The following is a 16607-nucleotide window of genomic DNA, read 5'->3' as shown; positions in this document are numbered from 1 at the left end:
TCAGAGTTGGATCCTTAACTGCCTGAGCCACCCAGGCACCCCATGGGTTTCTTTTAGACAAAGGGCACCCAATCATCTTTCTAAGCAGCCCTTTCTTGGTCTCTGAACTTCAAATCTGCCCAGTGGCCATTGCTTTGGTCCCTGAGGGTCAGTCTGTTCTCATTTTTCCAGAATTTATCTTCTTTCAAGGCTCATATTCCTTCTCTTTTTGGTCTCTTTCTGGAAGCCTCTATGTGCCTCTCTTGTGACCAGTTCTCCTCCATAAAATCACCTTTGGAACTTGAACATGAGGCCTTCTGAGACATTATTATCTCCTCATACAAAGCATAGAGCATGATCATGCCTGAAAACCATTTTACAAAACCATCTAGGAGAATTCTCGAAATGTAAACCATTTGGGAAGTGGAAGGGAAAGAACAGGAAGAAAGTTTTCAGCCCAACAGCGAATGGACATGGCCACAGGTGTAGACAACATGCCATTCAAATGGGAAGCCTGCCTAACTTCTGCTCCTAAGAGAATCAGAGGGGCATTTCACTTCTTAACCATGCCTGACACTCGGTGAAGTAGAGCTTTTCCTCAGAGCTACAGTGAGGTTACAAATACAGCAGACACAATTATCCTTCCATCTGTTCACTCATTTATTCATCAGGTTTGTTATACACCTACCATGTCCTGGGCACTGTTCTAGAAGCCAGAGATGCCAAAGCACTTGTTTATCCATAGAACGCTCCATGATTAAAAATCTAGAAAATTGTCAGGGCACCTGAGTGGCTCAGTGGGTTAAGCCTCTGCCTTTGGCTCAGGTCATGATCTCAGGGTCCTGGGATCGAGCCCTGCATTGGGCTCTCTGCTCGGCAGGGAGCCTGCTTCCCCCTCTCTCCCTGCCTACTTGTGCTCTCTCACTCTCTGTCAAATAAATAAAATCTTTAAAAAAAAAAAAAAAGAAACCTAGAAAATTGTCAGTAAGTACTTCTATCTGCAGTTTTCAATATCATTCAGCGACCCACTGCCACTGGATTCCCGGATAGGACGTGACTTCCTGATTACACACATTCATCACCTGCCAGAGACGTGCGGTCACACACACTGAGCCGAATCTGAACTTCTCTCCTCCTCCCCTCCACCCCGCCCCACCCTGGACTTCCATTGTTAATGTTCCAGAAAGGGTAGTCAGTCAGAGATTTGTTCTATTTCATTTCATTGGGCAAATTTTCCATATTGGCAAATGGACCTCAGTTCATGCAAAAGCTCACACCTCCCCCATTCTAGGGGAAGCAAAGATCTATTGGATTCTCTCCTTGGAAATATTCCAACCCCTTTCCTCTGAGATCTCATTCCAGTTAGTCTCTCCAAGACATTCTTGGGCGACCTCTCCACAAACCCCAAAAGGCAGTCCAAGCTCCGCACCTTGTGCTGATAGAGGCAAAGGAAGGGGACATTCAGGGGGCCTGGAGATCTCCAATAAACCATATTTTGATTTTATCATTATTTGTCACAATAGACTTCAAACTGCGGTTGAACAATTCATACTTAGGTCTTCTCTAAGCTATTGAGGTAATTAAGAGAGTGAACACTGGGGGCGCCTGGGTGGCTCAGGTGGGTTAATGAGCTTTTCTCCACAGAGCTTTTCTCCACTGAGCCTTTGGCTCAGGTCATGATCCCAGGGTCCTGGGACTGAGCCCCGCATTGGGCTCTCTGCTCGGCAGGGAAACTGTTTCCCTCTCTCTCTCTCTGCCTGCCTCTCTGCCTGCTTGTGATCTCTGTCTGTCAAATAAAATAAATAAAATCTTAAAAAAAAAAGAGAGAGAGAGAGAGTAAACGCTGGGTCAGAAAAGAATGTGTGCATTTTGACTAACCTCAACATTCTAGCTCCTCTGTGCTCGTCAAGCCCAGTGAAGACTTCTGAGGTTTTGGGGAACAGGTGTTACTATTTATTAAAAACGAGCATGAGGTACTGGTCACATATATGAATGTGTGTTGGCTCCTTGATGTCCCCTGACCTTACGAAGCTCCTGACTGTGTTCTTCCAATGGAAGAAATGCCACTTATGAGTGTTGACTCATGTTTTTCAAAGATAGCCCCCCGCCGGAAGCTAAATATCTATAAGAATTTTGACCCTTTTCAACAAGGCAGTTTGGAAACGGGAATCTTTGCACGGGAAGCGAAAGAATGAGTCATTGAGCGTAAGCCAGAAAAGCGACTCATCTGTCCTACGAGATGCTCACACGCAGCTGGCATCGAAATCGGTTGCCTGTGGAATGGCTGGGGAGAAGGCATTACTCGCCTCTGAGTCCTCTTGGGATCCCTCGAACAGGGTGACCAAGCGGGAACTGTGGGTGCCCCAACCCTCACAGCACTGCCTACAGAAACTCAGTAAATGTGTGCACCTCCCTTTGCTCCTAAAACACTTTGCACTCTTCGAACTCTGGCCTCTGAAAGACGGACATCACGTTCACCTAGGAAACATGTGCTAATCTCAGAAGAGTGAGGGCATTCCAGAAAGACTCAGATGTGTCTACAGGATGGGGTGCTTCTCCTAGGAGTTTCTGCAATGAAACAAGAAAGGAGTAGAGAAGGGGAAAGCTGAGATTTTATGTGATTTAAATTAAAGAATGAGGGCTGATTGTTCGTGACTGTTTCGTATTTCTGGTAAGGACTCTGTGGAGAAAAGCTCACGAGTGAGCCAGCAGGCCCTGGGTCGATTGACCCTTATATCCGAAACTGGGCCTGGGATCAGCGACTCCTGGCTCCTTTTTATACCAACAGTAAGTTCACTACCTGCCGTATGGCATTCCCTGGGCTTTGTGTTTGAAGGTTAATACACTCAGCCCACCTTGATAAGCTCACATGAAAGGTGCAATGCCAATACTATCATTCCTCTTGCAGAGTTAGAAAATTGCTAGACATTATTTTTGGAAAAGGTCAGCAGCAACATTAGCCTAGATGAAGGAGTCACAGACTTTAGGGAGGCCGCTCGGGGCCTGAATATAAACTCTCCCATGTGTTCGGGGTGTAATTCGGGTTTGGTAATTCTCCTAACCTCCCTGGGCCCCAGTTTGCTCACCTGTAAAACAGAGTAATAAAATCTGTTCTGCAGCATTGACCAGGATTCCTGTTTTCTTCAATGTGGAAATGCCAACTCACAGGGCCTGGCATGTAAAAAGCGTTAGATGCTGCTTGTTTAATGATAATAAAAATGCAGACTTTACAAAAGGGGCTTGTGACATTAAAGAATGGGTTAAGTGAAAATGAACTATTTTAAATCTCAAATACTATATCTTTAATTCAGCTAATGTAATGCTAAAACTCCAAATATGGGAAAAGAAAACAATATCTAATAAATTTTTTTAAAGAATTTTACTGGGGCACCTGGGTGGCTCAGTGGGTTAAAGCCTCTGCCTTCAGCTCAGGTCATGATTCCAGGGTCCTGGGATCAAGCCCCACATCGGGCTCTCTGCTCCGCGGGGAGCCTGCTTCCTCCTCTCTCTCTTTGCTTGCCTCTCTGCCTACTTGTGATCTCTGTCTGTCAAATAAATAAATAAAATCTTAAAAAAAAAAAAGAATTTTACTTGTATGTTAGATTTTTATCTAATTTTCTTCCCTAGACTATTTCTCAAAGTTACCAAGAAAGGTCCCCTGACCCTCTTATCTTTTCTACCTTTTTGAAAGAATCTCTGTCTCTCTCCCTCTTTTTTTTTTTTTTTTTTTTTTTTTTTTTTTTTGCAGCCTTGCTCATTTCCTCACTCTGGAGAGTCATGTACAAAACAAAAAATACAGTGAGAAGATGAGAGGGTATGTATCTCTGCAGATATTAATGCTGGCCATGCTGAGCTGACTGAGCAAAAGGGAGTGAGAGAAGTATTTCTCCAGGGTCGGACGGGGTAGAGGTGAAGAAGGTCAGTCAGTCCAGGAATATAGGAATATAGGAAGGGAGAGAAGACTAGACACTAATAAGCCCAACCATTCATGCATACAAAACTGGGCTTTGTCATGGCGAGGTTTACACAAGATCCAGGTCAGAAAGAAGCCTGTGCCCAGGGACAAGTCTAGCACTGAAAGGAAAGAGATTCTCACCTTCTGCATAAAATTTAAGAAAAAGCCCAAAATTTAGTGGTTGAGATGCATAATACTTTAATGCAGTATTTTTCAAAATAAAAATTAATGCAAACAGCGATAATGAAGAAAATAACAAAATTTTAAAGAAAGGCAGGATCTGACCCTAAACTTGCAGGACTCAACTCACTTAATCCCAGCCCTCTCTGACCCATTTTTCTTTAAAGTTTTGATAGTTTCTTGCAGATTTTTTTGCATTTATTTGTCCTTTATTTTTATTTTTATTTTTTTTTTAAGATTTTATTTATTTAACAGAGAGAGATCACAAGTAGATGGAGAGGCAGGCAGAGAGAGAGAGAGAGAGAGAGAGAGAAGCAGGCTCCCTGCTAAGCAGAGAGCCCAATGTGGGACTCGATCCCAGCACCCTGAGATCATGACCTGAGCCGAAGGCAGCGGCTTTAACCCACTGAGCCACCCAGGTGCCCATGTCCTTTATTTTTATATCATTTTTCTGTTCTTTTTTTTTTTAAGATTTTATTTATTTGTTTGACAGACAGAGATCACAAGTAGGAAGAGAGGCAGGCAGAGAGAAAGGAAGGGAAGCAGGCTCCCCGCTGAGCAGAGAGCCAGTCCGATCCCACAACCCTGGGATCACGACCTGAGCCGAAGGCAGAGGCTTTAACCCACCGAGCCACCCAGGCCCCCAGTATATTATTTTTCTTTTTAAGTAGGAGCCCAATGCAGGGCTCAAACTCATGACCCTGAAATAAAGAGTTGGATATTTAATGGACCAAGTCACTGAGGGGTCCCTATTTTTTGTCATTTATTTTGGCATTAAAATATTATTTATCTTGATTTCTGTGATTGTTGGTGCCCCTTTAAATTCTGTGCCCTAGTAAGGCCCTCACCTGCCTTACCCTAGTCCTGACCCTCCCTGGTGCACAGGGAGCTGCATGAAAGCAGAGAGAGAGTCTGCTTGGGAGCTCACTGGGAACCAGTGGGGACAACTTCTACACAGCTGTTCCTGGTACTTTTTGGAATCCCAACACAGTTTATCTTCTCAAGTCCATGTAAGAATAATCATTGGTAAGTGACAAAAGCAGGCCATGGAAACATGGATCTCACACTTGTCTTTATTGGTAAACATGTTTGGCTCTGAATGATCAACTACATCACAAGTTCCAATACAACAGATCTCAATTCCATGTACATGTCCACATAATAGAGAATTCCAAGCTCCACTGCTCACTCACACATAGACAAGCCCTGGAGTCTCTGAACAGAGTAAAAGAATTTAAGTCACATTTTAGGTCTGCTCTCTTGCATCCGAGCAGAGAGGGAAATAAAGTGGAACAAAGTGTAGCAGTCCACAGAGACCTGTCCCGAACCCACCCCCAGATGACGATGTATCAGAAGGATCAAGGGCTGAGACCTGCAGGGCAAGGCAGCAGGCAGGCGTCTGGCCCCTGAAAGCTCACTGGCTGTGGTGGGGAAGCAGGGAGACCTCAGAGAGGGGGTGGGTGCAACCCCCCATGGAATCAGCATCCATCTCCACTCAAGGCCCTTCTTCCAAAAGTGGGCAGAGGGTGTGGGCCCCATAAATTCATCATCCCCTCTTCCAGAGCTCTGCCCACACACAGAAACTCTGCCCTCAGTACCACAATGGCATTGAAATGTTAACACGCCCCATTGAAATGTTAACACCAACAGCCATACCCATGTGTCAGCTGTCAGACCAAAATCTGCCCAGGATCTACTTCACCTGGAACATGGTGTGATGTGTAGGAAAAGGCAGAGAGTACACTGAGCCCAGAAGAGAAGCAGGGTTCAGGAAGTGAGGGATGATCTTACTCCCTTTGCTAATCTGCCATCTTCTCCCTCCCCAAGCTCAGGAGTTCAGGAATCTAAGGGAGAGCAGCCCATTGCCAACTTCTTACTGATGAAATGACTGCTCTCCTCTTCCCAAACCAATGTTGATAAAAGACTAGCTGGGCTCAAGGAAAACCTTATATGTCAATAGAGGAATTTTTACCACCAAAGTCAAAACCAAAGCTCTAAGGAGGGAAACACCCTTGGGGAGAAACAAAGGGCCCTCTCTCAATAAGGCTCTGGCAAGGAGACAGGAGTGAATCTGCTCCTGTAGGTATCAGCAAATGGCGCTGCTGGAAGTAGGAACTGGGAAGAAATGTGCTCCTTAGCATCATGGTTCCCAAACCCCAGGAAAAAGAGGCAGAGTGGCAGCTTGAGAGGGGCAGAAGGATGGATACTTATGGTTCAGAAGGAATTTATAAACCAAGAGAGAGACAGTATGAAGCCACTTAGTACTCCACTAACAGAAGGTAAGAATCTGAGTCCTGTCTCTGGGTAACATGTTAATTTCTTTCTGTTCTTTCAGCAACAGACAGAAGGCCAACTTCTGTTTCTCCAAAAGTGAACTGTGGTCAGGAGCAAGGGTGGAAAGAGAACTGGGTATGAGGGTAGAAACAGATGTGGACATCCAACCTTCTTGGAGGAAAACAATTCAGGGGGCTTCTCCATGGTTCTGTCTCTGCTTATCTGACCCGCAGACATACTGCATAATCTGCTCTAGAAAAAGCATTCTCTAACAAGGAGATGAACTCTTTTGATATCATTAGGCAGCATAGGATTTTATCTTGTCCCCTCTACATCAATCACTTTGTTGGGACATTAGGACTATGGGACTCAGTCTACATGTCCTCATCCCCTGATAATGAGCTTGGTTTCCACTTTAACACACCCAGAAGGTCAATGGCATGGTTCAATAATTGCGCTAAGTAATAGCAACAGGATAGTTTGCTGTCTTCCCATGTTCATAGTGTGTACAGTAACTGATAAGAAGAATTTAGACCCTAGGCATTAGCATTCGATTTTTGTTTTCTTCCTAGAATTCTCCCCTCTCTGGTGCCCCTGCTTCGATTCAAGCTCACATCAATCTCATCTCTTAAAAATGATAGGAATCTTTCTGTTCTGAACTCATTTTTAGACTCTCTCAGTGTTTATCCAACCATGACATACTTCTTAAGTCATACTATTGCTGGAGGTCCCCTTGCCAGAAACCCAGTGCAGGCCTTGATGCCCGAGTCACCAAAAGAGGAAGGCTTTCAAGGTAAAATGTCTGGAGAACATCAGGCAACTGACTCCATTAAGTTTAGGTATGGCTGAATGGCTAAGGGGACATTCCAGTTTATCAGAGGTCCTCGCACAGCGTGGGGACACTGGGTGGAAGAAATAATGGGAACTAATGTGAGAATAGATAATGGGAAACATACTAGATGTAAGATTCAGTGCACTCAGGTCCCTGAGAGGAGCTAAGCGGATCGGGCTGACGACTGGGGGACAAAAGGTAATCGCTGGCTTCAGCTTCAGCTGAGCAACGAACCACATTTGGAGTCACTGATAGTGTTGACCCTAAACCAGCGCTGTCAGCCTGCCTTGGCAGAACAACGAGCCTCTTCCTTCTGGAGTCTTCCCAGCTCACAACACAGTCCTCATTTCCTCTATGACACTCACCATACGAGAGCCAAACACTCGGATTTAGGGTCCCCCTAGACCAGACGTGAAGTGGCCACGTTCAGCCAGCCCCCCAGCCTACCTTAGCCCCCCGGGTCCCACCAAATAAACAGGAACCCTGAAACTGTGCAGACCTTCTGGCACAATCTACCCAGGATGAACCATTACTACAGAACTAGGAACAAAGCCCAGCATGAGTAAAGGCAGAGACAAAACCGACAGTATATCACAGGATGTTAAAAGGATATTCACGGGACTGGAAAGCCACCTATGTATTCCAACGAGATCAGCTGCTATCTCTAACTGTTGGACTTATGGCTGAATTTTTAATTTCATCTTTATTTCTTATGTTTTCCAAATTTCCTACTGTAGCCTATATTATTTATTTTTTATTTTAATGTACCTCATTTGGGGGGCGCCTGAAGCCTCTCAGGGAGTAAGTAAGACTTAATTCTGTCTTACCAGCAGCAATCACCAGGCCTATACCTGCCCAGGGTGACCTGCCTAGGACAGGGTTCCTAGGAACCCTCTCGTTCCTGGTGGTCACTCGAACTCCCATATTCCTTTTTCCTTTGGGCACAAGGACAGCCTTCTCATTTTCCTCTCTGAGGAGTTCAAGCATTTCAAAAGACACAGCCGTGTCTCAGCTGAGAGAGGACAGCAGAGACCCAACATGGATCCCCAAAGGGGGGTCCCACTTAGGGGCTGGGCCCTCGCAGTAAGAAGGCCTTTGTGCTTGGCTACCAGGTTGAACGAAGACGTAGTTCTCCCTCCGTTTCTTTCCTGTCCCTAGTATGGAGCAAATGCGTCTTCCCCGCTTTTCAAGGGAAGTGACAACGGCCAAGGAAAAGGACACTGAAACGAACAACTCTAATATGAGTGACCGGAAGGACAGCGTGGAGAACTCTAACGGGGGTAACGGGGGCCGAAGCCCAGCCACGGTGGGTCACCTTCTGGGACCAGCAGAATGAGCGAAGATGGAGAAAGTCCGCACATCACAAGGAGGAAACCTGCCCTCCGTTGGAAGATCTGCCATAGAGGACGGAGCGTCACGCCCCAGAAAACCTCCCATCGTGCTGTCTCGACTTAACCACAGGGAGCACTCGATTGTTCCCAGCAGCTGGGTCGCGGGGGGCCTCCTAGCAACCTAGCAGGCTCCCCTGCATTTGTGTTTGCTGAGCTGGCCCCGTCCACAATCTGCCGGCAAGTGCAAGGGTGACCAACCGGAAACCAAACTGGGAGTGCGGCTTGATTCCAGTCCCCCTGCTGGTCCCCGCGCTCCGGTGGGGGCTGGGCCTGGGGCAAGGCCCAGAATAAATGCATTAGGATCCTGCCTCTACTGGCAGGCTTCCAGGACATCACAGATGAGTTGGTGAAATCGGAGGGAAGTGTCTGCAGTTGGTGGGGGGTGGGGGGCGCGTGTCTAGATCCACCTCAGGCTGGTGGATGGTGTGCAAGTAAAAACAGTTCTGAGAACATCCCTGGGAGTGCCCCCCTCAATCCACAGTCATTTTTCCCTGTTAGCCATTCGATATAGGCTTGGAGTGGTTTCTCTAGAAGGTCCAGGTAGCCTATGACAGGCTGGAATTTCTTTCTTTCTTTCTTCTTCTTTTTTTTTTTTTTTTTTTTGGAACAAATAATATCACCCAGCGGTCAAATGCTGATAAAATGATGTCTCTTATCTCACTTAGTCCTAAGTGTGCTTGGAATGGTCCGCTAACGCACCTTCATCTCAGTGGAATTTGTAACATGGCTTACATTTTAAATGTAATTATGCAGCATGTATTCATTTCCTTTCTTCTAGGGAACTCAAGTTGCTTTTTAAAGCATTATTTGATAGCTTCTTGCCATCTCCTCTGGAGTTGAAAAGAGAATATGATATCAAGCTGTTCTAGCTAGCAATGGGGAACTATGGCACCAAGAGGGAGACAGAATTAGACTGGGACCTACAGATTCGAACCATGAAGACCCCCGAGGGACGAGTTGTCAACCCCGTGTGCTGTAAACGAAGCTGTTTCTAAGGATCCGAAAATAACTGCATTCTCCCTCTGTCCTAACACTCGCTGGGCAGAATGGGCTATGCTTATTTTTAAAGTGCAGGTCACAGCCTTCAAAGGGATATAAACAGTTCCCCAAGCAGCTATTACTTGGCCGATTAAATGCTTAGAAGAAAGTATACTATTTTTTTTTAAGATTTTGTTTATTTATTTGACAGACAGAGATCACAGGTAGGCAGAGAGAGAGGAAGGGAAGCAGGCTCCCTGCCAAGCAGAGAGCCTGATGCGGGGCTCAGTCCCAGGACCCCGGGATCATGACCTTAGCTGGAGGCAGAGGCTTTAACCCACTGAGCCACCCCGGTGCCCCGAAAATATACTTTTGAAAGACAAATTAATAGGCAAAAGATAAAGAAGGGTGCTAAAGCAATTGTTTCTACCTGGTCTTAAATCCCATTCCTGACCATGGAAATTGACCCCAGGCACAGGTGTAGGGAGGCTTGAAGATAAGCCCGGGGAACTCTCAGGACCCTCATCCTTTCATCGAACGAGCTCCTGGGGTCCTGGACGTGATTCAGAATTTGTGCTCGTGGGTACTCAAAGTAACATTGCAAATATGTTTAAAAACTCCGCAGTTGTGTGAAAAATATTGCCTCCAATTCTCCCCTTATTGGCAATACGATGGTGGTGTAGGAATGGCACTTATGGGGAGCAGGAGGAGTGCCCTGTGTGATCTTTTCAACTACAGTGAAACACACGCCTTGTCCTTATTATGTCTTATTTCCCTAGTCTTAGCTGGTCTAGGAATCTGTGCTCATCTACATAACTGCCTAATAAGCATGAAGCCAATGAGAACACACACACACACACACACACACACACACACGAACTATAATACCTGGAAAAGTATGGCACACTTTGCAGGAAGTCAATAAATATCCATTTTTCATTGGAAGCAGAACCAAAGGAAAGAAGTCAGAATTCTTTATATGCGTCTGCCACAGGGAGTTACAGCCCTAGGTACTCGCAGAGGGCATGCATTACAAGGACAAACACATACAGTTCATGTTCAGAGACAGTTCTAATTTAATTCTGGCCCCAGGCCTAGGACCCTAGCTAATTTACAAGGCTGCTCTAGGAAAGACACACATTTGGGGATGACAGTAAGTCTATAGCATTTGCTTTTCTTGCAGGGGAAGCTATAACGCATCCCACCCTTCAAATGAACCCCAGATTGTTGATTCGGAGGGTTTTGCTGGTTAGTGGTTCTTTCTTTCTTTGTTTGTTTCTTTCTTTGTTTCTTTCTTTCTTTCTTTTTCAGCTCAGAAGGTGTATTTCCACTGTACCCTGTCAAAATATTTCCCAGCAGTCAAGGAGAGGATAGCACACGGCTGCCCTTGAGCCGAGTTTGTGACTCCTACTGGGAAACCACCCCATGCTGTCAGATGATGTGGTTTTCAGACACGTCTACACAGACTAGTTGAATTAAAGACCAACTCCAGACTTGATGTTGCTGAGCCCCTCAGCTCCATCTTGCCATCCTGATTGGTCGAGGAGATGGGTCTAGAGTTACAGTGGCATAGCACTTTGAGGGCTTAGTCATTAGAGCACACTGCTTTCTCTTTGGAAGGCAACTTCTTGCTTGGCTAGGTTATGGAAGCTAACGAGTGACGTCAAGGTGTTGTCTGGCCACAATTTGCAGATAACCATAGAACTCTTCTCCTCCATCAGGCATGGATTTAGCCTCCTTTAGTTCCTGCAGTGACACAGGAGCCTCCAAATACCAAATTATTATCAGGCGGTCTTGGGGGAAGCTCTGGGCCCTGCAATAAAGTAGACAGACTTGCTATTGGAAAGTGCTCGGGAGCAATGCAGCCCTGTTCAGCTCGCTCTAAATTTCCTGTCAACCATCTCTGGACTTCTTTAATGAGTCCACTCACAGAGCTCCTGAGAATGGAAAAGTACTTTGGGGGATATAATTGATCATCCTTTGCTTAAGCAGACACATCATTTAAAGCAATCTGGTTCAATCCTCTTTGTTTTTTGTTTTGTTTTTAAAGTAAAGCTATGCAAGCATGGAGGCTGTGTCATTTTGGAAGGGCCACTGCTGAGCATTGTTTGCAAAATAAGGTGTATTAACTGATTTTTAAGGTCGGACTCAGAGGTCACAACCAGATGTTGGACTATGGACCAACTCTGACTCCTACTGACAAAATTTATTGATTCCACACAGTGTTTTAAATCTGATGGAATTCATAGAAAAATAATAAATGCTGTTCTTGCTGGAAAAATGAGAGGATCTTGTAATAGCAGGCCAATGTTCTAGTAAGGTCTTCACTATGCCACGTCATCTTTCTGACCCAGCCCGTTCCTCATATGACCTGCCTGATCCTATAGGTAATTAGTGGTTAGGACTCTTCCTCTGAACCAATCTACCTGGGTACACTGTGATTATATGATCATATCTGTAACCACCGGTGTGCCCAACAAGACTCCCTGAGGGCAAAGAACACACTACCATCCTCACCAAATCTCTGCTTCTCTAGCATTGTAAAAGTATTGTGGGTAGTCAATAAATATTTATTGAATTGAACTTCACCTTCTGTATTAGATTCTTACAATTCAGTGAAATAAGAATGGGACCATTCCACGTAAGATCACACATCTATTCTAAAGCCAACATCTCTGAATAGCATGTCGATTTAGGAAAGAGAAGTAAATGTGCTGGTTTGTTGCCCATGCCTCTAACGGGGTCCAGAGGTTGGTGGTGTCCTATCCATGGGGTATTTTGCTGTAAGTATATGGCAAACGTCCTAAACTTTTTCTGAGATCTTCTTAAATTTGTTTTTCAAATGCAACATATCCAACTTCTTGGAAGACCTGTTCTTTTCTTTGAAGGTTAGTTTGTAAAAATATTCAACGGGATTCACTTGATTGAATGCTAAGCTCCCAAAATTTAATGGGCCTCTAACAACAAATCTCTCTATATGTCAGTTTTATGTTTTTAAATATTTTAATTTCTGGATGACTACAACTAGAGTGTTCAAAGAAAAGGGCTTGGGGGGGTCAAAAGCTTTTTTCTGCTAAATTGTTATCCAAATCTGGTGAAGCTGGCTAATATATTATTAAAAATATGTCTAACAGATAAACTACTGTGTAGGCATGTTTAATAGGAGGAGAGCCAATGAAAAAGACTATGGTTCATCTTTACTTGTTATAAGTCTGTTGGTAATTAATATTTCAGTAATACATAACCACATCGGGCCGACATCTGGCCAACAGATGTACACCATGTCTTTTGCTATGAAGTTCAACAGATAACAGTTCCTGCTCTCTAGGAGCTTACAATCTAACCTAAATAAGACTACAGAAACACATACACGAGGATGGCCAGACCCAGGACTTAACATGAGGCAACAGATACATTGAAGATAAAGGAAAAAATTATGGGATAAAGAAGGACATTTAAGAAAGAAAGAAGAGAATGAAAGAAGTAGACTGCTTCTTCATTCCATTTCTTCGAAAAAGATTCATGGAAGATGTGTGATGTTAAGATTATGAAAGAGAACATGACTCAATGCCTGGAAAGAAGAAAATTTCTTCTTGTGTAAGATGCTGGCTGAGTGGTTGAGAACCCTGAGCCGGGTAAGGACCACTGGGTAGAAGGGCCCCACAAGACTTTATAAGAAAGACAGCCAAATGAAGAATCAATGGTCTAGAGCCCTCTGGTGGAGGACAGAAACTGAGGGGAGGCTACAAGTCTCCTGAACTTGCTTCCCACACCTTCTAAAGAGAGATGGCATAGAGTGGCCAAGCCACAAGTATAAGACTTCTCCAAAATAACCAAAATGTGTAATGAAAAACGTTTGTAAAATATCTATGGACTCTAGATTAAGGGAACCACTTTGAGAAAGTTTCTGTGAGACATTTTAGGGCCGAAAGCGCTTCCAGACAGAACTACAGACTCAGCAGCCACTTTGCTCACTTTGTTTTTTGTTCTCGTTTGTTTGTTTGCTTTCCTGCTCATTGGTTCATTTTCTCTTGTTGAATGTGTTGGACTGATGCTATCTACTTGGTTAGAGAAACCAAAGGAGATCAAACTTTTAAGGATAGGTTATAACACAGCTTCGGGCTAGCTGAAGTAAATCATATAGCCTGGGTCTTGATGGTGGCAGTCCCAGGGGTGGCAGGGGTGGCAAAAGACTCTCTTTCTAGGGAGCACAATCAAAATGATGACAGAGTCTCACATCATAGGACCCTGCTTTACCTCATTCAATATTTGACTATTAGGCATGGAGGGTATTTCAAGGACCTTTGGAAGATACTTATCTCTACAAAGAATGCACATTTTAATGCATCTTGTTCACACCATAACGGACAATATTAGGATTAATAATAGCTTGATTTCAAACAAATTTTTTATTTCAAGGAGCTCAATATTTCTCATATATGCTATTCTATTTATCTTGTCATATCACATATTCAACTGAAAACTATGGTGGGGTCCAAGCTCACACATTACAAGCTCATAATACTGTTCTTCCTAATGATTATATTAAAATCCAACATTCACCATATCTTGGGGTAAATTTGAATGAATAGGAGAAAATTACAGGTGTTTCCTTATATACGAAAAGATACCCATTGCTAACCCCCTTTGTCCTGTGAGAGGTCTAAGTGGAAAGTCAGTCCCCAAAATCTAACTTTGCAATTGTCCCCCCTTTCCTCTAAGGCAAGGCAGGAGAACAGTATTTAAGATGGAGTAAGAACATGCCAAATAGAAGATGCCCATTCATCATTGTCAGGTGAGCCCCTGGGATCTAGGCCACCTGATGTTCTAGCCCTCATAGTCCCTTATTCATGTATGAAGAAAGACCTGCCATTCCAATGGCATAAGCCTATTTGCCCACTGTGTTTTATTTTTTGCTTTCCATAAGGCCATGTTCCCTTTTTTATATTTGAGCAGTGGCTTTGAAGATAGGATAAGAGTCTTTGAGAGAAATCCCGAGCTTCTCAACAGAGGCTAATAGGTTATCTGTTGTGATGTCTCTTTCCTATTGTGGCATGATAACAAATCTCATACTGGGAAGAAGGACAGAACAAAGAATACAGATATACCCAAATTGATACCACCTGTGAGTAACACAGAACCTTGATGACTACCAGTGCTGTATATTTGAATGACTTTCAGTAAATCAAATTAAAATCCAACCAATCACCTATCTTTTGTAATTGATGAATTTGCTGTCTCCTGATACTTCTGGTTTCTGTCTCTATCTTTTCCAAGATAAGCATGCCTTGATTCCAACTTCACAGTGACAAATGGTTTGGGAAAATGGATCCCAAGAGAAGTCGGTATCCACCCACATTTCCAAGCCCAGCAGGACACACACCCTGAGAATTCCATAAGCAGCAAACTAAAGGAGCCATTCCATAGACCCAAAGCCCATGAATCCTCAGACATTTCACACCCCCCCCCGCCCCCAGTCATCCTCATCAGGCACTGTGATAAACATGCTGATTGATACCGCGGTGCAGCAAACAGGCCAGTAAGTATAAACAGCTGTACTTACATGTGTCTGGCTTGAGCTGACTGTTGGTGATGCCAAAGTACTGGGGATTTTCAATGACAGGGATCTTGGTCATTCCAATAATGACGGCATCGGGGCCGCCCTCTGAAGATGATGGGGTGTTACTCCCATTGGAGATGTGATGAAGTGGGCTGGCAGAGTCATCATCATTGCTGATAACCGAAGCTGGGCCTGGAGTTGGAAAAAAAAAGACACATTCTCCTATAATTTTTCCATTCCCTTGTTGAGCTGTACTCACATATATGAAATTCACTCGTTTAAAGCGTACAACTCAGTGGTTTTCAGTATATTCAGAAAGTTGTGCAGCTATCACTATAGTTTGATTTTAGGACATTTTGATCATCCCAGTTAGCAGTCACTCCCCAGGCCTCCCACTCCCAGCCCCAGGCATCAACAAATTTGCTTTCGGTCTCTGTGGATTTCTTTCCTGTCTCTACAGATTTATTCTGGACATTTCATAGAAATGCAATCATATAATATGTGATCTTTTGGAACAGGCCACTTTCACTTAGCATGCTTAGGTCATTACTTTATTCCTTTTTGGTGCCAAATAATATTCCATTGTATGTATGTTCCCTTCTGTGGATCCATTCATCCACTGATGGACATTTGGGTGTTTCCACATTTTGAGTGTTACAAATAATGCTGACATGAACCTCTGTGTATAAGTTTTTCCGTGGACATAAGTTTTTCATTTCTCCTGGGCAGAATTGCCAGGTAATGTGGGAGCTCTCTGTTTAACATTTTGAGGAACTGCCAGACTGAGTTCCAAAATGGCTGCACCATTTTCTATTCCCAAGAGCAATGTGTGAAGGTTCCAATGTCTTGACTTCCTTCTCTGGTAAGTTAATATGCAGCTTTGCTCTCTGTTCTCTGAACATCTTTAGAACTTTAGAACTCACTCATTGAAACTCGCAGCATGAGTGTAGGATTCCTGTGTCACCATATACTGAAAAGTATCCTAGCAGTTCAAAGATCTGAGGGCTTTTCTCCACTCTTTGGACAAGTCACTTACCCTTTTTTTTTTTTTTTTTTGGACCTCTATACCCACTTAAATTTGTAAGATGTACAAAAGAATATGAGACTCTAGATAAGAGAAGTGAGTTATAAATTTAAAGGTGCTTCATGAGTATGAATTACTATTAGGTATTACTAAAGAAACTTACAACTGGTGGACTGAAATTACACCGGGTGGTCCTATTACTATGTTTCTCCTGCATACAAAATACTTTCATGACAATAGCAGATCAAACCCATGGCGAAGTTGCCTGCTTTGCCTTTAGCCCTAATCTTATTTGTAGATCATTCCATGGGTGTTCTTTATACTAACTCAATAACCATAACATTTTTCACAAAAGACTTAAACTTTCTAGTCTCGAGTCTAAGAACGTGTGTGCCCATAAACAGGGTCTACTGTGTCTTGTCTAAACAATTTAT

General features: G+C 43.9%; 1 protein-coding gene across 4 annotated transcripts in view; it reads right to left on the bottom strand.

The window, feature by feature from the left end:
• NTRK2 (neurotrophic receptor tyrosine kinase 2) overlaps nucleotides 1–16607 on the bottom strand; it is a 327279-nt gene that overhangs the window by 131071 nt on the left and 179601 nt on the right. For 2 of the 4 annotated variants that reach the window (XM_082695217.1, XM_082695218.1), the window contains one exon: nucleotides 15153–15341. In XM_082695217.1, coding sequence (XP_082551343.1) covers nucleotides 15153–15341 — 189 coding nt within the window. Of the gene's footprint in view, nucleotides 1–9995; nucleotides 11403–15152; nucleotides 15342–16607 lie in introns of those variants that run through there. The other 2 variants (XM_082695219.1, XM_082695220.1) reach the window with 2 other exon arrangements.

Source organism: Mustela nivalis (genome assembly GCF_964662115.1).
Source record: "Mustela nivalis genome assembly, chromosome: 13".
Classification (NCBI taxonomy): domain Eukaryota; kingdom Metazoa; phylum Chordata; class Mammalia; order Carnivora; family Mustelidae; genus Mustela; species Mustela nivalis.
This window is presented reverse-complemented; position numbering and strand designations above follow the sequence as displayed.